Below are 26,848 nucleotides of genomic sequence, written 5' to 3'. Positions count from 1 at the left end.
AATTACCTATAATGCTATCAAGAGGTGCCTACTCGTAACGTAGGCACTTCGGCGAAGGTGTGGGAATGGCCCGAAAGCCACCGTTGCCCACAAGGGATAAAGCTTGAATTTGTGAGCACGTGTGAAATTGCTGCTTTTCTGGGTCTGCGGGTCCCTCCCACAGGTGAGACCCCTCTGCCAGCCTCCCCTGGGCATCCAAACAGGTGGGAAACACTTGCTTTTGGGCGGACCTTCAACTGGTGAAGATCTCAGCTCCATCCGGCTCTCCTGCAGGAGAACCTTCCCAGCAAGTCTCCTTCTCCCTGGACCAAGCCGGGTCCGCTCTTTCACTGAGGGGAAGGCCTGCCCCAGGCTAATGCCACCGGACTCAGCCAGGATGCCAAGACAAAATCCTCTGCAGTCAGGATAAACTTGGCAAACAAGATAAACTTTAGATGGAGCTAAAACCGAATGATTCTCTAACAAACAGCAGTTTTACTTAAGCTTGAAGTAATCGTAGTGGGCAGCTCACTTACGTAGCTTGGTATTAAAATTCTTCCCAGCTGTATTGCTATCTACTTCTGACGAATACCAAGTAGCGTAGCATCTTACTTAATTTCTCTAGAGTAGCAGATGAAAAAGTTCCAGAAGATCACGTCTCAAAACCATAGTCAAAATCTTTTTGCTTTTATTCTTTTTAATGCTTAATATCTGGAAAATACAATAAATAATTTTTCAGTCTAGAACAATTAGATGTTATGCTTAATAATAAAACGTTCAAAGAGGATGTAAAAATAAATTAATATCTTACTATTTAACTTCAATGACAAGGCAGGTCTCAGGTTCAGACAACTGAGAAATTTTCAGCCATGAAAGATAAATGAACGTGTTCTGCCCTTCTGTAAACACGCGGCTATCATTGAAACCAATGGAAGCTATATATATATATACACACATTTTTTATACATATATATATATGTGCCTGCATCAGAGGGCAGAATTTGGCCTAGACCTTACAAAATGGTAGTTTGCAATTGACATTCATTTGTTTTTATTTTTTAATAACAAATAGAACTGCAGAACGTTCATGTATCATACATCTTCCAAATCCTGCAACTGCAACTCATATGAAACGTTAGCTTATAAAAAGTCATCACTGTACAACCTTTTTTTTTTTAAAGTCAGTGTCAAAAACATAAAAACCAGCTAATTTATTAAAACCAGAGATACTGTTTAAGTGCTGAGGTTCGCGTTAGCTTTTTTCTGCTTTAAGCACAAGAATCTATTACAACTAAAAAGGCAAAAGTGGCTCAGAAAATGACAAACTCTCGAACAACGTACTTGTAGCTTTACTAACACTTATCTGACACTATAGGTGACTGAAAACCAATGTAAACACAATGAGGTACAGGTACCCATGGACATTTCTCACAACTGTGCGAACTGTGGGCCTCATCCTGCAAACGCTCCTGGCTCCAGAGCTTCCTCCCAGGGCTGGACCCACCCAGCCTGACTGCAGTTTCCCACCCGGCAGCAGCCCCCGCCACTGCCGTTTGCAGGAAGGGGTCCCACGATCCTCGTGTCATGCACCAAACACATTGAAAGTGCCTCCGGTTTCAAACTGATGCAGATGTATGTTTCAGGTCTTTAGACTTGAAAAGGTGAAATAGCTTCTGAAAATTCTTATATAAACGCTCCTTTAAAACTATTAGAGGTTTTCCATTTCAAGGTAAATCTAATAAAATATTGAACTGCTTTTAATTAGGCAAATAGAGTTTGCTCTGCTTTTTGTAAAAAAGCAACAATTTTCCTTTGCTGTAAGATACTTTATATGTCTCCAGTCCCTCTTCCATTTATTTTACAGAAAGTTAAGAGGCACAGCTATTACAATTTTGGTGGTGCAATCGCCTGTGGAGTTCAGAAGCAGCCCTGTGGATTTTTTGTGATGACACTGAATCTTAAATTCATCCCTTTTCACAAGTCTTTCCCCCAGTTTGTTTTATTCTGCTTCTTCGCTCTTCTCAGAACCACCTCCAGCTGAGTTATCTGCCTCATACTTTTTATCAAGAGCATCTTCAAAGGATTTGCCACCGCAGTCGTAGGTTTTACTTGTAGACCCCGTATGTGTTCGAATGCGAGCTCCTGGCTGGTATAACTGCATGGCCGGGCGATCCTAAAAGGAAGGAGACGCGGTTAAGGCTGAGAGAAACCTGTCTGGGACACATATGTGGGATTTTAAAGCAATGGATGTTTGTAAAGAAAGTTGATTTTGTGTTAAATCACTTGACATTTCGTAAGACCCAGGAAAAAAATGGAGTGTAATGAAAATTGACTGAGTACTTAATATCTGTCTTGTTTGTAACGCTATTCTTGGGAGCCAGGCATTTTGAATAAATGAAGAAAGCTGTAAAAATTAAAGATCCTATGATACATTTGACATAAACAAGGAGAAATACTGCAGACAATTATCAAACACAGTATTACAAGTAAAACTCTGGAAAATGCTGCTCCCTTCACTAACATCAACTGCGAAGAACAATAGCCTGCGCACTTGCAACTCTGCAGATGAATTGACGCATATTAATTATAAGCATAAAAAATAAGACAAACCAGAGAACTGTTTAGCAGGTAACAGCTAGAAAATGGTCCTCAGCTGAACTTTACCAATTGATAGTGTGCAGTGCTCTTCAAATCATCAATCATTACCACAATTTGAACATGGAATACACATTTGAGTTATACATATCCAAACAAGATTGCACAGTTACTGCTCCGTCTCATCACGCCTTCCACACTGAGTCTGAGAGCAGGAGAATTCACCTACTCATAATAAACAAGGTCAATACAATCTGAGCATGCGCAGGCTTTGTGAGCGACCCAATCATACACACGCTGATTTGATCGCTGGAAAATGGAAGAAGGAGCCAGTTCACAAGGAAAAGACACCTCCAACTTGCAAATGGTGATGTTCCGTAGCTCTTGAGAGCACTTTTTAATCTTGAAATCTCAATAATAGAACATACTGTTCAGAAACTCTGCTTCACAAGTCTTTTCCTAGTAAGAGTATTTTACTCTCACAAATACCAGTTTTTAACGTTATGAAGCAACCCATTCACCAAAACCCGAGCTTTTTGACCAAAGCTTTTTGACTTAAGTTCAGCAAATGAAATTAAACAGCCTATTTTAAGACAGTGGCAGAGCACTGAAATTGTCCCACGTCAAACTATATTAATTTGAAGTCATTCTTTTATTCTCTTTTCTCATTCCCAATATGCATTTCCCCTTTTTCTTTCTTTTTCCTTCACCTTTCTTTTTTTATGCTCCACTTTTTTCTCCATCTCTTTAGACCAGATATCAAGATTCACCACTGGGCCATGCATCTAGATCATTCTAGTTAGTGCTTTGTACGATGGTATGAAATGCTTAACATGCATCTTTGCATCACAAACAGCTGCATAAAAGTAGATCCTCTGACAAGCAGTGCCCATTGGGAAGTGTATGATAAAGGGTCCAAATGATTTTTCATATCCCAGACTCTGTACCTTGCAGTTCGTATGAAAGCTAGCACAACTGTTACTTACACTGGAAATTTACCATTTTCTATTTAATTCTTACAAACTTCAGAAAGAAGCTTGATCTCTGCCCAAAAACTTGTGTTGGCATTGTTAATTCTATAGGTAAGCTGGAAAACTCAGCCCCTAACTCTTATCTATGTGATAAATACTCTAAGGAAAACAAGTCACAACACTGCAAAAAACTTTACTGGTATTGCTTATTTTGTTTAGGGAACAAATCTAGCACTTGAAGCGTGGACTAATCCAGAAACTCAGGAAGCTACTGGAAGTGCGATGGGAAGAAATAAAAGGGAGACGGCTTCTTAAGGCTTGACAAAAGGCCCCCAGGACCCACCGTCCACTTCCAAAGTTGCAGATTACTTTGCCAGATTTCAAGAGCAGCATGGCAAGCATGAGGAAAGTTTTCCCCATCTCCCTGTTTCAACTTGCCATTTTTCTGACTGTTCTACAGCTTAAGCTGTGGGTGTATGTGGCAAGTGGCTAATGTGTATATGCAGATAAATCTCAGCCATACCGCCCAGATGACCTTTCATAAACAAAAAGCGGGGCACAGCAGTCCATCTGTGTTTGCACAAGGTGACTTACGTGACAGGCACAGCGAGTCCACCTGGACTTGCTCTACGCACACTCCATACAGACTCACTCCACACATGACCGGTTTACTCCTTGTGAGCCTTAGCTCACGTCACCGGTTTGAAAGAAGAGTTTCACATGCAGAATAAATTTCTACCCAAAACAGTGTTTTGTTCATCTTTTGTGGAAAATCTAGGATCAGAAGGGACAGAGAATGAGGGTGACAAGGAGAGCCACCTCCTGAAAAGACCCTGGCACATCCATGAAATCAGACAGCCTGAGAAAAATGACGCCCATGTCTCTGGCAGACAATAAGGGACAGCTCTGCGATACACCCTGCTACAGGCCCCGCTTGCACTGGTTTTGCACCTGCTCTTTCCCTGAAAACGACCGTGAGGATAATTTGTCCTGACTAAATGACAGCCTTTTCGTACTGGCAGGTATACAATACTGAAGAATTTGCACATTCACACTCTCTGAATACAGTGGTCTCTGAATTAGTTATTTCTCTACATACCGAGCAATGCCTGGACAATCCATAACATAATTACTTTATGAACTGGGTAACAGATGTACATTTTTTAAAGACTAGCATGCCACAGTTTTTAAATTTCATGACAGATCAGAAGTATAACACTTTTTAAGACACTCATAAAATACAAGGCTTCCAAGAATAGCGTTCTAAAAATGCTAGGGTTGAAAGGAAGACAGAAAGTCTTCTATATATTGTAAATATCAACAAGCAGAGACCTGTAACCTTAACTTATTTTAACTGCTGTTGTCCTTTGGTAACAACAGAAAGAAGTCTGACTTTTACTGAAAATGAAATAAAGAATTGCTTTTTTTGTAAAAGCATCTTTGTGCTGAGTTTGCAAAAGTAAAGCCTGTGATCTTGAAGCATATTTAACTAATGAAAGATTATCCTAAATGAATAAAAGAACCTTATTTCTTATGCGCTCCTTTTTGGATGCCATGTCATCACACTTGTCCTCTTTACCCAGTTTGTCTACTGCCTCCACAGTGAAGCTGTAGTTGTAGTTCCCTTTCTTTCCTCTGTCTGGGTTGTATCCTTTCCCCCATTTCAGCTCTTCTTCATTCCTTCTCACAAACTTGTCAAACTCATAGTGAGCTCTATGCTTTCTGCCATCATCCAATCGATACCTTTGTCTTTCAGGTTCTTTTTCTCGAAATCTTCTCTCCAAATCTCTTTGCTCTTTGTCACTATCATTTTGTGACCTAAGAGTATGTATAAAAAGAAAGAAAATCCAAGCAATTAACAGTAATAAAAAGCTGCTGAAGGACAGAATGCAAAGCCTTCCTTTGAATTCAACGGTATTTAGATCAGTTGTATGGCAAGGCTGTTTTCTTTCTCATTAAAAAGGGGCTATGTGCAATCTTGCTGAATCTCTCATCCACGTATGTCTGACCCTTGGCTACGCATTCGGTTCAGAACAGCAGACAAAGCTTTGCAAGCAAAATCAGATTTTTGTGTAACTATTGTAGAAGGCCCATTCTTCGACTTTTATCCCTCTTTGCAATCCCATAAATAGTTCCCCAATACTCTTCACATAAACACATGCTGCACGATTAGCTCTTGTGGCCTGTTCTTGAGGTGACTCACGTATATGAGTATTCCTTTGAATGGGAACATTCAGGGCCTGAAGGAATTGTGCTGGTATCATGTATCAATTTGTAAAGTTTCATGACTCTAACAAAAATTATTCATTGATATTGCAACTCACAGAAGACATCTGTGAAAATAAACATGTTGCAGGCTTTTGTTTATTATATCTCCAAGTAATGTAGCCTACCTTTGCGTATTTTAAGTGAAAGTCCATTACCTTACCACAACATAATACTTAATTTCTGCTACACTGCAATGGGTTTATATTATAAAGACTATTAGTTTGCAACATTTTGCTGCCTGTGTGATACAATTTTCAGCTCTCTTATTCACTTCACTGTTCCTGTTCAGCAAGCGGGTGCTTCTCTCATACAGCCAAACTGCAAATAATGAAGAAAGATTACAGAACAGATTGAACTTTAAAAGGAGCAAATACAGGCAGTTTCTTTTTATATATTACATATGTATAAATACTTAAAATTGAAACAGGAAAGTTACTTTTGACAGTCTGTTCCCATTTTAGGAATCTGCTCCCAATTTAGTATGGAGATTTTCTAATGGTATAGTGATCAAACAGTGATATGCTTCTCATTTAGAATGGTTTAATATCAATAAAAGTGTATCTTTTGATATCACTTTTTTTTTTAATAACGGAATTGTGAAAATTGTTAAGTCTCTGCCATGAACTTGTGTATTGGTGGGGCTGCCAAGACATGGTCCCCATCTCGGGAAGAGCTGGAGGTCAGCAACAAAACCCGCATTACAGGTAAATTATTCAGCATTTCGCAAGACTGTGCTTGTGTCAGCATAACATATTCGCCAAGTGGAAGCAATGTCCCAGCTGTCACAGACACCTGAATCAATCACAATTACAGAGACACTGTACCTGTAGCATAGATACATATATATAAAATACTATGTTAGCTCTCAAGGGGTATGTGGCTATAAGTTGTTTTGTTTCATGTTTAACATGCTATTCTAGACACTAACTCCAAGTTGTAGCACGGCTCAGAGCATGACCTTCCAAAAAGCCAGAAAGACATCTCAACTTGTTGCTGCAGCATTGCCTGGTACCTGTCTCTTGCCCTGCCTGTTACTGTGGATGAGGAAGGAATGGATGTGCCTGGAAGTAGGCAGGTGACAGGGATACAAACTCCAGTTCAAGCGCAGCTAAGGTAGCTTTCTAAAACACAGTCACAGCAAACAGGCAGGCACGAGTGGAAATGGCGGGGTAAGCAATTACAAACTATGGGCAGATGAGAAAGTTACACAGACAGAGAAACAGAAAGCAGAAATAAATGGAAGTAAAGGGAATGGAAGCATACTTCTGTTTGGTATCGTTTCAAATCTGCATGTGATCAGGTACACTCATGCACCTACTGATGTTTTAATTTATGGTAGAAAACTATTGCTACTCAGCCTTTAAGCATGGTTTCAAACAGGCAATTCAGTCTCCTGCATGTAGAGTTGAAAGTTACGGTTTATTACTGATTTCTGAGATGGCGACAAAGTAGTTACAACTTTAATTCTTGATTCAGCTGAAATAGCTTATAGCTTGCTACCTAATGGCACCCACTAATACTCATGATGAAATGAGCACTTGGAAAGACAAGTTAACTATTACTGTACCTGTGCAGCCAAAAGGATTCTGTTTTACACCTGGAAAATCTACATTAATGCCTTATTAAGCTTACAGGATCAATAGTAAAAATGTTATACGGCACCACCAAAAGCTTAATACATAAAAAGCCTTATTGATAAACAACTGACTTGCCCCTGAAAATGTTTCTGTTGACCCTGTTCTGTTTCCTTTGTTGAAGAACATCAATGAAAGAGTTGCTGAATATTTTCAATTTCCATTAGAGAACATGACATGGAATTTGCCAGCATCTTTCAGGACATACTCAACATATTGAAACACTGAGCCATGTCTGAAGTCCTTAGTCAGAAAGAAAAAAAAAGATGAATAATGCATGTAGGATATTATTGGCGAGCGACTTCTTCAATTAGCAAATTCAGTGGGTTTATTTTCCAGTGTTCAAAATTTCTATTCTTTATTATTGTATTTGCCTCCTACTAGGAGAACATTTGCAGCTCCTGCATACTTTTCATAAAAATCAAGAACCTAAGTGGACAAAGGTAAAATTTAAACTACTCAGAATAGCCAGGTAGCCTCCAAATCTCCTAGAGCACAATCTCTAACTTCCTCTAATACTGTGCATATAATACCTTAGGTAAATGATTTAAATGCTCAAGATTGTCCTTATGTACAAGTTGCACATATACATGATACCTCAGATTCAGCTCTTCCCTTTTGCAAAGTACTTTTGAGAGCTTGGCTGAAAAAGTCTAATGAAGAATAAACTATTGTCTACCTCAGCAGCATGTTATTCTTAGTTATGCCTCTTACATATCTTATGGGTGAATCCTGCTTGTGATGGGACACACGTGCCAAAGGACAAGAAAGAGAACCACCTGCTGAAGACATCTGTAAGACGTTTCCAGGCTACTGGAGTTATAGAACTAGGCTATACCTCTTGTTCCTACTATTACATATACAACACAAAAGGCAGTGGGAGAGAGAGACAGCCTTCTGCACCTGTCATAAGGCTGTCATTCACACCTTAACTATTCTGCCATTGTCCCATTTATCAGACACATTTATCTGTTTATTGCAGCAAAAATGAAGAAAGTGTGATGGAAGAGTATGGCATCTGAGACGATTCAGTCTTTGACATCATCAATGGAAGGAGGGCCTTACCTGAGCTCCTGATGGGGAGCAGGTGAAATAACAATGAAACTCTGAATGAATTTTCATGCAGAATCCTTCCAGCATGGGATTTCAAAACATTTCACAAATAACAAATTGCATCCACTAATACTGCCATCGGGTCAGTAAGTTGTTACTAAATGCCTTTTACAAAAAGGACAGTGAGATATTTGTTCACACACAGAATGACATCAGTTCCTTGCTGACAAAACACCCAGCCAATGCACCAGTTATATTATGCTTAAGCCTTCAAATTAAAACATTTAGGATCTAATTCGGAGCCTAAAAGATAAATATTACTTACTTTTCCTTAAGTTCTTTTAGTGAACCCTCCAGTGATTTGGATTTCATACTTCCAGATCCAGGTGATTTATCCCATTTGTTTTCTTCAATGTCAAGTTCTTCACCTTTTTCTTTGTGCTTTTCACTGGCCAGCTCATCTCCTTTTTCAGGCTTCTTAAGAAGCTAAGAAATATTTGTTTATATTATGATGTAAAATTATTGTCCTGTCTGTTGTAATAGACATTTTAACAATGTATTAAACATATAAAAAACCTACTAAGATTGAAGATATTTAAATGCTAGGAATATATTTTACAAAGTATAAAATTTTGCAAGTTACTTAAAGAGGGCATTTTCTTTTGCTAAGGAGTGACAGTCAATAGCAAGCATTCAACTGCACACTTTTCAATATGCTGAGAACACTGGAGAAAGGACTTACCTACTCTTCTCTCTTAAGTTTCATATATAAAGATATTATTACGGTCTATGATTTTTTAGGAATCATGTAACAGAGCTCAATGTTATTGCCAATAAAATAAAAAGCAGAACCTCTAAGTAAAAAGGAGCAAGATTAATACTTCACTCCATGAAATATCATATATAAAATGTGTTACACATGAACTACTTGGGATAGACTGGCATAGAGAAGTAGGTGCTTAGTATAAATACACCCTGACAGAAAACTGGACTGAGGAAAAAATTATGAAGTTATCAGAAAAGATCACATTGCATTTTCACCTTGGAGATTAAGAATTCCAAGACGAGTGTTCCTTTCACAACAAATTACCCACACAGGGCTTGAGCAGTGTCTAGCATTGCAGGAATAATTTTTACAGAAGGACCAATGGTCTCAAACTATTTCTCTAACACTTCAAGAAAAAGCAGAACATCTCATCAGTCTTTTCATTCCACCGTTTTTTCTGAAATGAGCACAGGTTATTCTCCTATATTTAAAACTTTCTATAATGTTTCTCTCAGGTCATATTTTCCTTTTCTTTAGGAGACAGAACTAGCTTTCAAGGTCATATTGCCACAGATACGTCACAAATACTGGGGTCTTTTGGACAACCAGGTTTGGGAAATAAAGATTAACTCCCTTTTCTTCTGAAGTATGTTTTTCTTTATTCCTAAATATTAAAAATCTGTAATTCGGCTTCAGAACTTACTGTTTTACACCTAGGTGAAGGCAACTATTTTTCAGGAAGAAAAGGAAGAGGAAAGAAGTGCACAGTTCTGTGACTTCTCCCCACCACAAGATCTGGAGTGAGCCTGTGTGCCCTTGCATTAAGCTACAGACTCTTTTATCAGTTTTCCTCTTTAAAAGAGCCTATAAAACCTTTCCAATACTACAAAATTCAGTTCAGTTGAATAGTTATTATCTATGCCACCTTATACAAATAAGGTTTTAGATGCCCTGACATAGCACAAAATATACTCACCTAAGTGAAGTCTTAAAAAGCACCTCTATTCAGATTGTTATAAGGCACCACAGCCTGAAGTTAGCAAGACTTTAAACAGTGTAAGTGAGATACCAAAGGAACTTACGGATAAATGCAACAGAAAAAAAGGGTTTTTTCATTAAGGTACCTTGATCCTTATTTCTTTTTCAGAAATCTTCTTTTGCTTCTCCAATTCTTTTCTTTTACGTCTTTCTTCTTCTCTGCGCTTCCTTTTCTCTTCCTCCCGTAGACGTTTCTTCTCCAATTCTCTTCGCCTTCGTTCTTCCCTTTTCTCTTCTCGTATTCTCTGAAGAGTTCAAAATGATTAATTGTAAATTGTCCAACGGAAAACCACGTGAAACATAAATGTTGAACTTCAGGCAAAAGTCTGAACGTACCTGCTTTTCTAATTTTCTATTTTTAATATATTCCAAAAGGGGTGTTGTTCTTCTAGCTAAAACACAAAAAATTTGTGATATAGTGTTCAGGTCCTAAAATATGTACTCATTTCTTCACTTTAATACTAACTCCTCTTTTCTAGTTTTATCTGCAAGGGAGCCAAATAATTAATAAACCTATTTGTTTTATATATTTTTGAAGGCAATCCCATCATTCTGCTTTAGAAACACTTTGTTCCTTTTTTGCCTTCAGGGTTAGAAGCAACAGAGATTTGTTGCATGATTACTTAATGTTTAATTAAAAAGCGTATCTTTTCAGTTCAAGAGAATGGCTTTTTTCTCTTGCTCATCAAATGGTTATTTCACCAAAAAGGAAAGAAATGTGTTCAGAATCTATTCCTACATTTTCATTTTGTACATCAAAACCTAGCTATATTGCTGTTCATATACGGCCCACATTAGTTATCTCACATAGCACTTTTTAATCCCAGCTTTCAAAGTACACCATGAAGGAAACATTTTCATTCTCATACAACATTTCCATTTAACTACCATTTAGCATTCACCTCTCATGGGAAAACAGGATGAATAAGAGGTAAGTCGTTTGTCCCAGGTTACACAGCAAAGTATCAGCAGATTCAATAAAACTGTATCTTCTCAAATAACAAATAAAATGCCTCCTTTACTGGATCACACAGTCATTCTTATGTTACAGAGCTGTCTCCACACTCTGAAATCTAGCCTAAGTCACCTGCCTGAACCATCCCCAAATTCTACAAAAACTTGGAGAACATCAAGTTCTGTATCATGTACAGATAGCATTCATGACTGTCAGTACTGAATTCAGACTTGAATTCATGTACTTACAGCTCTGAGGAGTTACAACAAACTTTGTCAGTCTTAGAGATCCCAGGATCGAGTTACAGAAAATGTTTACTACTAGAAATTGCTCTACAGTTATGTATAGGATTCTTCCTCAAACCAGAAGAAAATTTTGCTATTGGAATGGACGACAGGATTTGGAAGAAAAATCAAAAAAAGAAGAAATAAAGTTTTCATCAAATTTGAGATGGCATAGCCAAAATCAAGACACAGTTCATATCCCAAAAACATTTGAATGTTTTTGTCTTGAAAGTGTGAATATCCTGGGGACAACCCATTCCTTAATGATAAAACCTTGTTATGCAGTTATGAATGGAAGGCTTGATAGGATTCGGTATTTATTTTTGGCAAATACCACTGGTCAAAAGCAACAACCAAAAAAGATTGTTGATTTGAGATCTTCCTCTCTCTATCTCCAGATTCCCCATGCTACCCCCTACCTCTCTCTCCCACCTGCCTGTAATTTTGGACAAATTTTAGGTCCCCAGCACCCTTCCTACCAGTCTCTCAGCTCTGCCTCTCTCCCCTGCTCCCATAAATTGCTCTGTCTGAGCTGTGTCCGCCTCTGGGCACTTTTACATGCTGAAAGCGATCACAAATTGTAACTGGAGGGTCTGGGGAAAGGATAAGCTGCACTCAGAGTCTCGAACTTGACCCGAGTCATTTGATGCAACAGGTTTCATCAGAAATTGTAACTTGAAGTTCAAGGGAGAGAGGCAGCGTGATGAATACTGTCAGAAGAGGAGAGCAAAAAAGAATGTTTATCAAACCTGAATCTTACCCATCTTATTTATGGGCCTTACTGTAAATGAAAATCTATCAGTTTTTTCTAAAAAATGTCTAAGAAATTTTAGAAGAAAATAAATCACAAAACGAAGGCCTGTGTCAGCAGTAACTTTTAAATTTTGTCTTGCTCTCCACAAACAAGACAGAAGAATGAGCTTACCTTCATCTTGTTACAGAGAAAATCTGTTTTATATCTCTCTGTCACACTGAAACTGATGAGCTAATGCATGTGATGTGATGCATAAAACATGTTGGCTTGCGGTAACACTACCTGGAGAAATGCTGAGAATGTGAGGGCCAATTCTGCCAACAAAGTCTTGTGTGTGTCTTTCATTGACTTCATCAGGAGTAACACCTTTGAAACCGGAGATGCAACTAAACCTGTACATAATTTTGCTATAAACATGCTATCCACTGAAGTAATCTTTGTTTTTATGTTGATAGCAATGGCCACAGTTCTGAAATAAAGCAACTTATTCAGTTTCCCATGATTTAACATAAGCAAAACATTAAAACTCCTAACGTAAAGCTGCCTTCAGCCATTATTGTTACTCAGAAATCAGCAGCTCTCAAGACTAAACATTTTCATTGATAGAATATTTTTAAGTTAATAAAGCTTTCTTGAAATTGTAAACTTTTTGTAAATTGTAAACTTCTTAGAAAATTTTGACTGCTTTTGCTCTGCCGTCAAATAGTAGGGAAGATTTGGGGTAAATAAAAATTCTTGGGGAACCTCCCTATCTAGCAAAGCAACAAAAAAGTTTTATTGGTAACAGAATTATCTAAATGTCCATGCTTCTAATATTTCCATTTCTTCTAAATTATTTAAGTTCCAAATCTCTTCAGTCAACTATTAATTTATGCATATGAAGAATAATTAATGCCACTACAGAAATACTTGTCACACAGAGCAGTAACAAGTGACAAGAGGAAATGGCCTCAAATTACGCCAGGGAAGGTTTAGATTGGATATTAGGAAAAACAACTTCACCAAAAGGGTTGTCAAGCCCTGGAACAGGCTGCCCAGGAAAGTGGTTGAGGCACCATCCCTGTAGGTGTTTAAAAGATGGGTAGACATGGCACTTAGGGAAATGATTTAGAGGCTGACTCGGCAGTGTTAGGTTTACGGCTGGACTCAATGTGATCTTAAGGGTCTTTTCCAGCCTAAATGATTCTATGATTCTATTCTATGATTCTAATCAAAAGATGTGGCTACTTTTAGGCTGTAAAGAAATAATAGCAAAAGTTGATTTATTTATTTTTTCCTACTCGATTCCTACTCACACCTAGGGAACAAGTAAGTGTTCTGCCTGTTGTCACTTGGAGATTCACCACGTTAATACTCCATGTCATCCTGAAAGCTGCATGCTGGCATTGAAGACTTCAGCGCTGATCTTACTAAGATTCCCCCAAGTCACACTACATGCATACAGAAAACAAGGTGTTGCCTTACTTTCAAAGCTTTTTCAGAATCTTGACTGTGAGAACAAAGAGAAATCATTCCATGTTTCTCAACAAAAGCCGCTAATACCAGGGATCAACTGTTAAGTATCCAGCTATTTTATCTTTTAAAAATACATCTTCCACCTTTTAATACATCTGTAAATATTCAGAAGTATTAAGGACCCATTTCTAAAGCCACTGTGCAGGCAAAACTTCCAGTGAAGTGAAGTGACTCCATGCATAGACTTAAAGGAGTAGGCGGGGTGTTTCCTGCCACTACTTGGCTGTATAACAAAAATTTAACTGCAGTAATCTCAATCCATTAGTCTGAACAGGCCAGCTCTTGCAGGTAATATCCAAAAGATATAAGAATATTTAATATTCTCAATAATAAGAAAAATCAAGAAAACAGACCAATGAGTTCCCTTGTTTTGGCCTCAATCTCTCCCAAAAGAATCTCAGGATTGGCACAGATTTTCTCTTCATCAGCACAATAACTTTCTAAAAATTTTCTATATTCTGGATCTGTGAAGAAAAAATTTTGAATTATGTTAATACTTTGCAATGCAGGACAGAAATGGAATCTATTTTCTAATGTGACACCAAGTAAATATGTTTACCATCTTCAATGCTACCGGCTTTGGCATCTTTCTTCTTCAGCTTCTTTTTTGAAATCTTCTGGAATGGAGCAAATTCAACCACTGCAGGATACTCCAAACCTTAAAAAAGATCAGTGCTTAATTTCTGGAGGGGCAGAAACATTCCCTATATTCAAGTCAGATTTTCAAAACTCTTGAAACTTGTGTTGGGCAGTCTTACTTGAAATCAAACGTGAATGTTTCTACAATTCCACCCTAAACTTCTAATGAAAAATATGTAGCAGCACTTTAGATTCAGAACAAAATACATTTATACTTTAATTATATACATACAGTATTTTTTAGACATGCTAACAAAGACTGTCAAAATGAAGATGACTACTGTTGCACAAAAGAATTCTTGCATTATCATTTATAATTCCCTTTTAATTCTTCACAGATATTCATTGATTAGAAAAATTTACACAAAATCTCAGCCTGACAAGTGATAAGTACTATTGGGCAATGAATCTGAAACAATTGAGTTGCTTCTGTAAAGTTTTGTTGCCAAAAATGCTTAAAAAATACAATGCTGGGTAATATGCAAAAATAAAACACGCCATCTTCTTTCAGAACCAAAACTGTAAAACTCGGCATGCAGAATTATGTGAAACTTCTTTTTTTCTGTTCATGACGGACTACACAAATTCTTGCCTGTGTTTACTGGCATGGATTCTTTGTTTTGAATTCTGCCTTAAATACTGGATTCTTCTTTGGACTAGACTCAGAACTGTGTGTAGCTTTGGAATTTCGCCTGGTTTCCACTTGCAGCAGGTTCAACATTACACTTTGCTCAAGTCCACTGAAAACTTGGCTTACATGTACTAGAACATTTGTTAACCTTATTGAACTTAGTAATCCTTGCTTTAATTTTAGCCTCATAAAGGCAATGCTGCCACAAAACCTCACAAGAGGGCACCTTTCATCAAAACTTGTGCTCTGTTTGCACAAGCAATCCTGTCAAACTGGCCAGCTGTGTCCAAGCTCAGTTTTGCAACATATAGAATATTCTGCCTTCAGTCCAGCGTAACACTGAAGAACGTGCATAATTTAGGCCAAGTGAAGTCTTGGCAGAATCATAAAAACAGTTTCTTTCTAGTTTTTCATCTAAACCACACAGAATTTGAAATCTCGTAATCACACACTGCGAGGCATGTGTTGTTCTCTACCTCTAGGAAAATCCATCCAAATCTGGTTAAGTTAGAAGCCTACAAAATACCTCAGGTAGGAAATGCTGAAGAGGAATTTGTTAGTTTGACAGACAGCTCCTTTAGAGACCAACTCTCCAGTAAGAGCGGACAGGACTACTCTTTGCAGGATCTCTGCAACATTGAGTGTACAGAACAGACCATGTCTACAGGAAACCCCACAAATCTATGTCTGTTTTATACAACCCATGCAACTTTTTACAGAAGGTATGAGTGAACGAGGCAAGGAACTGCTAAAGGGAAAGCATCGTTTCTTGGCTCAGGCAGTTTCATGCTACTATAGGAGACCTGGGTTTATCCACACCTCGATTACAGAGTTTTTCTTACTGTTGGGCAAACTTTTGCAAACTGAACATTTTAAAGATGGAAACCAATTTTTGTCGCTCTTTTTCTTGGAACTCAATGCAAGATGTCTGCAAATGCTCTAAAGAGTCAAGCTGTACATATCTCAAAGTGGGCTACCAAAATGATGAAGTCAAGTTTTTGTCTTGCTTTTTCAAAATGGGAATAAGTGGCACAACTTCATCTCACAGAAACACACTGAAAATGTAATGATTCATGCTTGCAATGTGTTCAGTTACTGCTGCGATGAATTGTGAAGCTTGCATAAGCTAATTATCTTAACAGGATCTTTATAGGGGATTGCTTAGGGTACAAAAATGCACATAAAGCACGCACACCACACAGACAAGCAAGACTGCATGGAAAAATACATTTTACACTTTATTATCTTTTAAGTGCTAGATTTTAATATACTTTTATGTAATTAACTGTATATTCATTAAAAAACCTGTTATAATTAGCAAAAAGTAAATTAATGTTCTAAAATGGTATACGTATCTATACACACTTAATATCTTACAAATAGTCCAACCTTTATTATCAATGAAGACATAGCCATCAAAGCGATCTCTAAAAAGAAGGATGTCCTCAGGATTTCTAAAGTTAATGTATGCTCTTGAGTAGAGATGAGGATAAAGGCTGCAAGAAGAAACAATTTGTTTTCTGTTATTTACTGTTCTGTTCAGGACTAGAAAAAGAGTAAAACTAGAAGGATCACATTTCTCATCTTGAGAAATGGCTACCTTAAACATGCATATCAAAGTGTTTACATATATATATCTAATAATATCCATGACAAAACATAACTGAACAACCGAGTTCCTGGATGCAACTGGGAAATTTATTCTGATCTGAGACAAAGATTTCTAGTTTGTTTTGTCTCCCTAAATTGCAGAGCATTTGCTTCCATTGTGCAGGATCAAAGCTTTATATCTAATATTTCATGATTTAAGAGATATGAGTAACAGCAGTCCTTTTGGGGAACTTGGGCATGCTAAGAAAGTCTTCTGTCGCTGAAACAGAAGGTAAGTAAAAGTTCTCAGTGAAAGGGCAGTTGCCAAGCTGTCACTGTATTTAAAGAGACTTCCACCCTTAAGAAAGATTAAATAACCTAATAATTGTCAAGATAATCCACTGAATTACATACAAATAAATAAACTCCATCTGACATACATGTGTATCAATAAATATGCAAAGTCCAGTTGTGATGAACAATTACTGTGAAAATCCAAAGCACTTCTAGCAAAAGAAAGAACAGGTACTAACCTAAAGTAATTCTGATTCTTCAAGAATTTATTGGCGTGGATCCCACTTGAAGGGTAAACTTTTAATGGGCCTGATAAAAACCTCAGTATTGGCACACCACCAACCACAATGAAACTGAGGTAATTTAATGAATTACCACCCATCAGCTAAGTTAGAGTCATGGCATGTACATGCTTTAAACCCCTGCAACTATGATATAAACCAGTTTGGCTGAAAGAGCCTTCAGTGATGGATATGCGTTATGCTAGGTTTTTTAACATATCTGAGCACAAGCCCATAACTTTAAAATGCCTATGTTCATAATACTATCACCATACACGGCCTGTCTTCAAACTCACCAGCAGCAGCAGGAGATAATAAACACACATAGTTGCAACTGTATTTCAATCCCATAGCTATTTCAGAATCAGATTTCACAATGAGTGAGAAAGAGCAAAAATATGGGTTGGATCACAGGATCCACACATCTGGCAGCTCAAAGCAACACAGTTACTACACATCAAGTAATTTTTTCTTTTTCAAATGTGCATCCATGTGGATTCCATTCCATATGGGTGTTTGAAGGTGACCCTAAAGAGCAGTGCTGTCAATAACTAACCAATGATTTTGTAAACCCACATTTCTGTTTGATATTGTAGCCAGGAGAAATGTTTAAAAAAAACTAGAGGGCTTTTTTCATTTAGATGTTTTGCAAATACTGGCTATGGAGCATTTCTACAGCATGCAGAGGATAAACCTTCTAATTCTACGGAAGAGCTATTTCATCCATATATACTTACTATACTTTGATATTCTAGGATGGGAATAGCATTCAGTGAACTGTAAGCAGGCAACCACAAAAATGCCTGCTAGGGCTATGCTGCTGACAGAAAGCAGTGCTGAAAGATGCTACAGGCGTGGATAGCATCTGCCACAGCCTACAAAGATGCCACGCAGCTACAGACCGCTTGCAAGCTACCGCTAGAACAGCTTGACCAAATGAGCATGGTGGCACGTGGCCTGTGTTTTGTCACAGGGTTCTGCAAACCCTGCAGACTTGCAAACCTCCAGTCTGTACATGCAACACACTCGAGGGTGGCTGTGGAGTACTAGCAAGATGCAAAGGAGACAAAATAAGACAGCTTCCTTCTCATCATTTTCAAAGAAAAGAAAAAAAAAAGTAACACTTTTCATAATTAGATACAGTTTAAAAATATCTCAGAAAGGCCTACAAGTGTATGTAAAGGAAGAAATTTTATCGTGGCAATCTATAGCTGTGCTGGAAGAAATGGCTCTGTGCAGCCTAGTGGCTGGAACAAGTGAATAAGTCTCTGATAACTGATGGCTCCCAGGAAGAAGTAAACTTCTTTCTCTGTCATGTTAACAGGACTATTCTTATGTTCCATGTTCTCTGATGAATTAAATGAGGCCTGATATTAGAGACTGATATGATTATACACTTGAAGTGCTGAAGATTCAGAAGACAAAGCCAGGAAACTGGAGGAAGCATTATTTTCCAGCCCAGTTATTATTATCTGAGATTGAGAAATTGAGTTTCAGTTCCTAAACAACTATTTCAGTGTTTTATCCATCTTCAGATTTTGTATAATACTAAAATTTTCCGTAGATCAAAGACTGGGACTCAGACAAGTGTCCCAGCTGCTATTTTACTGTGGCATTTCTTCTCTGTCTCAGTGCACCACAAACAGCTTCATCATCTAGTTGTATTATTTTTTTTTCTGCAGTAACTTTGAACCTTATGGTTGGGCACACAACCATCATGAAACAGAACTGAAAATACAAAGACTTATTCCTTCCTTGTTTCCTTTAGCTTGTACACCAACGCCATCTGTTTCATCTGCTTTGGCAACGCAATCTTTTCCTGGTACACAACATAATATTTTTCTAACATTTTCAGCTTAGGCTTATCAGAGTGAGTATCTTTTGAAACAGTAAAATTTGATATGGTTACAAAACATTTATTAGTAAGAAAAAACAGTCTGAAAGGTATAAATGGGAGTCTGGAAAACAGAGATTTAGAATTTACCTTGCAAATAAGGATCCAATATTGTTGCTACACATTATTAACATCTTCAAGAATTCATTCGCATCAGCAGAATGATCATCACACAAAATTACAGCATCACACAAAAATACAAAAGCATGCTTGCGCACGGTAGGATATTGATGTGCACAGTAGCACAATAAAATAGGATTGTCTGTCCAGGGTAGAAGGTTGTAGAAACACGGCTACAACGGTGCCTAACAATTACACGTTCCTTCTCTGATGGAGACACTTCTACAAATAGAGCTGGTTCTCATATGCATGCAAGTTAGCTGTCAGAATGCTTAGTGTATAAAGGCCAGATCTCTAAGTGTTTCAGACCCCTGTCTTAGGCTTCTTACTTAGCAAAGTGTGCAGTGTTCCAAAAAAAAATGTATGAAATTCACTGTCTAAATGGGAAGCTAACTAAACCCAGCAAATCAGAAATGCTTAGCACTGGCCTGCATATAAAATAGAGCCTCTTACTCTGGGTTTCAGACACCTCACTTCCAACTGCTGCTCCCCACCCTGCATCCCCTCTTCAGCTATCCACTGAGAACTCACCAGGGTGACTGCGCAGCAAAGAATGCACAGGGCTTCACAGGGCCACAGGCACTCTGTGGCTAATACCCTCTCCCAGGAAGAAACACTCCTGCTCTACTTCTGCACTTTGAATTCAGCGGTTACTGGATAAAATACAGGTTTTGCTTTTCAGGATTTTGCCTTCCAGCTGAGTCCTACAGAAGTGCCACTGGACTCCTGCGCCTCCTCCTTTTTTCAAGTATCTACCAGCATAGATTTCATTCAAGATTTGAAATTCAGTTTTGAGGTTGGTTGGTTAGTTCTATAATCAGACAGCTGGTTCTATTTTGCCATATGTTTGCTGTCTATAATGCTGCTTTCCATCCGTATCATGTTTTGGACAGATGCACAGCACATGATGTTGGCATCTCTATGGAAATAAACCAGATGAGTCTGACTGTACACATTTCCTCAGCGTACAACACACCATTTCTTTGTTTTCTGTTGTGGATTCAAGGGTATCCAATCTTTTAGGTTACGTGTATTTCTATAATACTTAGTCTACCATCTCTTTAAGCCCTTACTTTTATAGTAATTTTAATAACAAGCACAATTACTTCTTCTACAAAGTATCTTTTAACACAATTGTGTAAAAAGATTGGTAAACAGGAAAGTAATTTTAAATAGTTATCTACAATATAAACATCTTTAAATGATAATAACAGCCATCAAATCTTAGTAAAAACACCAACTTATCAATCATGGTGTATATATATACAAACATATATACTCACGTGTATATAAATACATAGATCTCTACATCTAAATTCTGTAGTGTTAAATAAACTCCTCCATCCATTCATAAATTGCATAATAATTTCTGATCAAACTGATAACTCATCATCTACGCTATCATGTAGATAGCATAGATATCAATCCACTGGCCTTCATCCTCTTATCTCTCACCTTCTGTGGTCATCACACAGTGGAATGACCTGGCATAATTTTAAATTAACTTAGCTTTTCCTTTTTACAGATACAAAGGAGCACAACTTGCCCAGCGAAGGAGCAGAATCACTATGCAGTTGTGATAACAGACTGTCACTCATTCCATCCAGAACACACTAGTTGTGGTCCTCTTGAAGCTCTAAAGGTGCTGCCCCTTCAGAGCTGCAGTTCCTGGGTACATACCGCCATTCTAAACCCTTAATGCTATTTGCCTACAATAATCCTGAGCAAAATGTTGGGAAGCAGTTACGAAGGCAAAAGGAAGAGCACTGTTTTCAAGAAGTCTGTGATATATGGCATGGCATCAACTATTTGACTGGCTTTCACATAAGCAAAGCTCCTGTTCAGATCTCTTTACTTTCATAACCTCACAACACTACTGACATGTCCTAGCACTCAGCATTCAGTGCCAGTCCCAAGGGACGACGCAAATCCCATGGTGCCAGAGCTCACTTACTCAACTAAAGTTTTAGAAGACTCAGAAACATTTACATACCGACAAAAAAGAATATAAGAGAAAAAAAGTATTTGGAGTCTGAGAACAAGATAGACTGTGAGGAAGGCTGAGTCTTTTTTATCAGCTATAGACAGCGTGTCCATCCAACAAACATGCCTAAAACCCATAGAATCAGTCACAGAAACAGTGTTTTGTTTGTATTTTGGTGTCCAAGAGAGAATAAATGTAATGCAGTGAATCACATGAATTTGAAAAAATGAACAAAACACAATGCAACAGTCACTTTCTGAAGTTATTTTACTGAAATGGATGTAACTGAACAAGTGTTACACATTAATGACATTCCTTAATCAAATGAAATTTTAAGAAGTTTTATAGTTTGCCTATAATAGGACATTGTAAACTTAAAGAGAACCTTTAGACTGCAAAAACAGAGAAACTAGTTGTCACGCATATCTTGTTTTGTCCTCTAGGGTGAGATGACCTTGGAAATAAAAATGTGAAACAGCTATAGTTAGACCTCTCTAGTCCCCTCTCCAACAGCAACTAGTAGAGGATGCTCAGAGAAAGTTTATCAAAAAGGGGAAAATATACACTGACACTTCACCTAGTAATCATTTCAGCTACTTGCAGCCTAGGGACTTTGTAATATAGAACTTGTATTCTTGTGTTTAATAAAAAAAAAAAAGTCTGTACTCCACGGCTAAAGAAATCTGAATGAGCTCTTAGAAACTTCTGTTATCTAGAGTTACACAGGATGGGGTTAAACTGAGATGTTACAGCTCTTAAGGCAAATTTGTCTGCTTCTGCATCAAAATATTTGTATGCTGCTTTCTCCTTCCAACATCCTCTTCGCTGAGTAGCTTCTCCAAATCATTCTCTTGTTAGGTAACATGAAATTTGCTTTTTATCTTCCCATGTTTTTATTATCACTGAATTCTCTGGATTGGTTGCCACTATGCACATGGTACAGGATCTAGAAAAAAGCTTATCACTGAAAGACAGAAGGCACTGCAGAGACAACTGTAGCTCTTCCTATTAGCTGGAACAGCATGAAGACACAGGGAGTTTTCTGAAATTTTATGAGCTGTCCGTAACAGGACAGATTACTGCAGCACAATGCTTTATACTCAGAAGAGTATATCCTTACCTCTGCTGGGTAAGAGAAGACCAAGACTCACTGTACTAATCTTGTCTCCGACTTATAATTTATGAAAGTTTACTGTATATTCTAGAGTGTGTGAACATGTAAAGAGTTAAATCATAAACAGATATACATGGGTATGTGTCAGCATTCAAGCATTTAAACAAAGTGGGCAAAGGGGGCAAGGTGATATTGGGCCAGTCAAAGAACAAATAGTCAAGCCAATACTCTGCAGAACTGCAGCTAAATGCTTATTCAAACTTCAGAGTTTGCAGACAAAAGATGTAGCCATACAAACCCTGTAAAGACAAATGCATTTTAAAAAAACACATCTTTTGTAGAAAAGCATAATTTTGAAGAAGCAAGATGAAGCAAGAAAAAAAAAAGTGAATACAAACCAGTTCATGCTGAAAAATTCAAACTTACAAGAAAACACTTTTTCCTAGAGAGTTTAAATTTGTGAAGGCAGAAGAGAACACAAATCCAAAACTCAGAAGGAAGAGAACAGTTTTCTCCCAGACCATTACTTTATTACAGGACTCAAGGAAACTGACAATCCAAGTTACACATATCAGAGATACGATTGTTCAAAAAAAAAGTTTAAAAATGTATATTCTTTGCTTCCTGCATCTTGAAGTCTAGTAGCAAAACAATGTAAGAAACACAGCTTTATTTTCTTCAGACTTTTTATCACCAAGATCTACTCTTCAAGGGAAATGAACTTTTAAAGAGTTTTAAGCATGTCCTCATCCCTCTACCAGAATGAACTACTATCATGTAAGCGATCTAACTTTTTTATATACACCTATGTTCTGTCCCTAGCTATATGGAAGTACGTGATGAGTAACACAGCATGACAGAAAAACCACAGTATCTTTCAGCAGTAACTTGACATGGATGCAATTAAATAACTGGACAGCATTTTGAGGACTCCAAATTTCATCACATAGAAGTAGAGAGAAAAACGAAAACTTTAAACGTACAACTGTTGTCAGTGCCTTTTCTTTCCTAAGATGCCTTACTCCCTAAATTCTTGTGCCAACAATTGTTCTAGAAAATTAAAATTGTAATTTTTTAAATGTTACCTGTCATTTGTGCAGCTAAACATACTAAAGACACAATCTTCTTCAGAGAATTTTTGGTTTGCCTTTGATATTTTCCCCTTATCAAATGAACAGCTGCGACAGAACCCTTAAAGAGACCCATTTGCAAATATGGATGATGAGGTTCAGAAGAAAAACGTTAAGTAATGACAAAGACTTTCAATCAGACTAAACTCTTTTCTTTCCTAACTTCACATGCTTTGTTGTTCTACCAAAAAAGCTGAAGCATCTACTATTTAGTTGCCGCACATATGTGTAACTGTCTAGGTCAGGCAATTGCCATAAAGTTTCGCTAAACAGACGCTCCTTTTGACTGTGGAACTGTCTCAGAGAGAACCTACATAGTCCAAGTTAACCATCTAATAACACAGCGGTGGCAAGAAGTGGCAGTATTCTTTCAAATAAAATCAGCCCAGGAACTAGACCCTTCCAAGCATAATTTTCCACCAACAATTCCCTACAAAGGAAAGGCTACCTGCTCTAGGTGGGGTCACCCCTAACTTTAAAGCTGGTCAGCAATAAACATCCAGGATCCCTCTGTAGTCAATGGAAAGAATATGGTGCCTGTGGAGGATGACTGACTGCACACTAAGACAAGCTAAGGCAGGCAAGATGGATCTTATACTTCAGTTTTTCAGAAGACATGCAGATGTAACATACAAGGTATTTTGTTTATGTTAATGGTTAAGTTCCTTCTCTTGTTCAAAAGGGAACTGTATTCTACCACTGGTGATACTAAGTGAATTATATAAATATACTAGCAGTTCTGACTTTTTTTTAGTTTTGAACGAGACAAAAAATAATAAAACTGGATTATTTGAAAAACTGCATGAAATAAATACAAAAACATGTAAGCAAAAAAAGAAACTAAGCTCAAATGGCACTCATGAAAAAACTTCTGTCATATTTGCCCTAGGTTGACTCTTTCTCACAGCACGTGAACAGTCTGTTGCATTTTACTAATGCAAATTAAAAGAAACATCAGGGTTTCAAATAAAATTATGTCTTATTCATACACAAAAATTTTCTGGTTTAGAATCACCGGTGTAAAAGAAAAGGGCAGGAATGCATTGCCTCTGCATATGTATCCAGCTTTTCACAAGTACTTTAAGTAACTAACAAAACTAACAAAAAGAACTTGATGGAAAAAATACGTGATTTGGTATGACCAAAATACCGTAATTAGGTTTTAAGCACCTGAAAACCTACACAAACTGCTCATCCTCACCTGGGATCAGCAGTGCAAAACTCAAAATAATCATGCGCAGGTAGAGGATGTAGCTGTTCCTCCAGTTGCTCCTTAGTTAGACAAGGAGGAAGCCGTCGAATAACTACCTGCATATATAAAAGAAAATGGAGGTTTATCTTTGATCTAAATACTGTAGAAAGAGACTAAACAAATCATATTACTCCACTTTAAAAGCTCTTCCTCAAATTGAGAACTTCAACCGAAGCATTAGCCTCCTAGTGATTTACCTCCTTGGACTTGCTGGCAAATGGAACAATTTCTGTATCTCAGCTTCTGCTAACATTGTAAAACTGTAGGGTAACTGAAATATTCTGATGAACTTGAGGACCATTGCAATTTATCCAATAACAAAAGATTTTAACAAACAACCAAAAAAACAGATACTCACTACACAAAATTTTTACAGTATCTCTTCTTAAAATGATTTAAACTAACTTTTAAGTCTTTTATTACAATAGCATCTTAGTGTCTTCGGTTTATGTGCCCAGATGCTGGTGGCAGGGGCTCCAGGGCAGCCTCTGCCCCATGACAGACACAGCCAGTTTCCAGCAGGCTCCAACAAACCCACCTGCTGGAGCTGAGCCCTGCAGCCAAGATGGTGGTGCCTGGGGGAAAAGGTATTCAAGAAAGCACAGAACAGGCTGAACATCAGTGTGTGAGACAGAGGGTTAAGGGGGGAAAAGTGTGAGAAACAGCCCTGCAGACACCAAGGTGAAAAAAGGCGGGGAGGAGGTGCTCCAGGTGCTGGAGCAGAGATTCCCCTGGAGGAGACCATGGTGAGGCAGGCTGTCCCTCTGCAGCCCACAGAGGACCACGTTGAAGCACATATCCACACTGCAGCCCATGGAGGGCCCCATGCCGCAGCAGGTGAAGATGCCCTGAAGGAAGCTGCAGCCCAGGGAGAGCTCATGCTGGAACAGGTTTTCTGGCAGGACCTGCAGCCTGTGAAGAGGAGCCCATGCTGGAGCAGGTTTATCCTGAAAGACTGAAGCCCACAGAGAACACCCCACACGGTAGCAGTTCATGAACAGCTGCAGTATTTGGGAGAAAACCCCGCTGGAGCAGTTCATGAAGGGCGGTACCCCATGGCAGGCACCCCACGCTTGTGCAGGGGAGGAGTGTGATGAGGAAGGAGCAGCAGAGAGGAGCTGTTATGTCCTGTCTGCAACCCCCATTCCCTATCCCCATGCCCTGCTTGGGGGCAGGGGAGGGTGAGCCTGGGAGGGAAGGAAGGAGAACAGGAAGGTGTTTTAGTTTTAATCTTTGTTTCTCACAGTTCTAATTTTTTTAATTAGCAATACAGTAAATTAATTTTCTCCAAGTTGCGTCTGTTTTGCCCGTGATGGTAATTTGTAAGTGATGTCCCTGTCTTTATCTCGACCAGTAAGTTTTTCATCATATTTTCTCCCCCTGTCCTGCTGGGGACGGAGTGAGAGAGCGGCTAGCTGGGGGTCTGGCAGTCACCTAGTCAATCCGCACACTCAGGTAAACTGGCCAATGATAAAGGCCGGGAAACCATACCTAAACCTCTGTGACACTTCACCGAGTAAAAACCCTCATTCCGCAGACGCAGAAACACCCATTTAAAACACCACAGCCTCCTGAAACGAGACTCGGGTCCGTTGAACGTGGCCTAGTGGGAGGTGTCCCTGCCCAGAGCAGGGGGGGTTGGTACCAGACGGTGTTTAAGGTCCCTCCCAACTCCAACCACTCTATGAACCGGGCCTACCTGCGCCATGCTCCTCACCCATCCCCTGACATCTCCCACCAGAGCCGCTCCTTACCGACACCCCCTCACCCCACGACTGCCCCCCCACCGCGTGTGTCCCGTCCCGTCCCGTCCCCCCCCTTCCCGCCCGCAGCTGCGCTCGCGCCCCCTCACTTTGCTCAGGGCCGTTTTTTTCTCCTCGCGCTGTTTAACCGGCGCCGGGTGAAGCGGCGGCGGCAGCGGGGAGGGTGGAGAAGGCGGCGGCGGCGGGTTTGCCGGAGGGTCCGGGTCGCGGCGCGGCGACTCCCGCCGCAGCGGGATGTCCGTGGACCACTTGTCGCGGCCACCGCCCCGCATCGGCCCCGGCCCGGCCTCCCGCTCCGACCGCATGGAGCCGCCGCCGCTGCCCACAGCCAGGCCGGAAACCTC

At 38.9% G+C, this 26,848-nt stretch overlaps 1 protein-coding gene across 8 annotated transcripts; it reads right to left on the bottom strand.

Annotated features, from left to right (window-relative positions):
* Window positions 1–645: 645 nt before the first annotated feature.
* UPF3A (UPF3A regulator of nonsense mediated mRNA decay) lies at window positions 646–26,848 on the bottom strand. Of its 8 annotated transcripts, none has more exons than XM_054183442.1 (10): window positions 26,594–26,848; window positions 24,691–24,797; window positions 16,472–16,578; window positions 14,372–14,470; window positions 14,166–14,276; window positions 10,641–10,696; window positions 10,391–10,549; window positions 8,826–8,986; window positions 5,069–5,363; window positions 646–2,152 (listed from the first exon to the last, which is right to left on the bottom strand). In XM_054183442.1, exons 1-10 carry the CDS (start codon window positions 26,807–26,809, stop codon window positions 1,979–1,981), a joined length of 1,485 nt encoding a protein of 494 aa, XP_054039417.1. In that variant the 5' UTR covers window positions 26,810–26,848; the 3' UTR covers window positions 646–1,978. The 8 variants fall into 8 exon arrangements, with proteins under 8 accessions (XP_054039417.1, XP_054039352.1, XP_054039362.1 ...); XM_054183377.1 differs by having other exon boundaries at window positions 5,125–5,363; window positions 26,594–26,827; XM_054183387.1 differs by having other exon boundaries at window positions 5,289–5,363; window positions 26,594–26,827.

Source organism: Rissa tridactyla, chromosome 1, assembly GCF_028500815.1.
Source record: "Rissa tridactyla isolate bRisTri1 chromosome 1, bRisTri1.patW.cur.20221130, whole genome shotgun sequence".
NCBI classification, from domain to species: Eukaryota; Metazoa; Chordata; class Aves; order Charadriiformes; family Laridae; genus Rissa; species Rissa tridactyla.
Note: the sequence above shows the minus strand (reverse complement) of the source record. Positions and strands in the feature narration are given on the sequence as shown.

Excerpts from the sequence above, each read along its gene's own strand:
- UPF3A (XM_054183442.1), bottom strand. The coding sequence starts at position 26,809 with ATGCGGTCGGAGCGGGAGGCCGGGCCGGGGCCGATGCGGGGCGGTGGC. Across the intron at positions 14,471-16,471 it reads TGTCTTCATTGATAATAAAG|GTTTGGAGTATCCTGCAGTG; the intron begins GTTGGACTATTT and ends ATCTTTTTTAAG. Across the intron at positions 10,550-10,640 it reads ATAGAAAATTAGAAAAGCAG|AGAATACGAGAAGAGAAAAG; the intron begins GTACGTTCAGAC and ends TGAACTCTTCAG.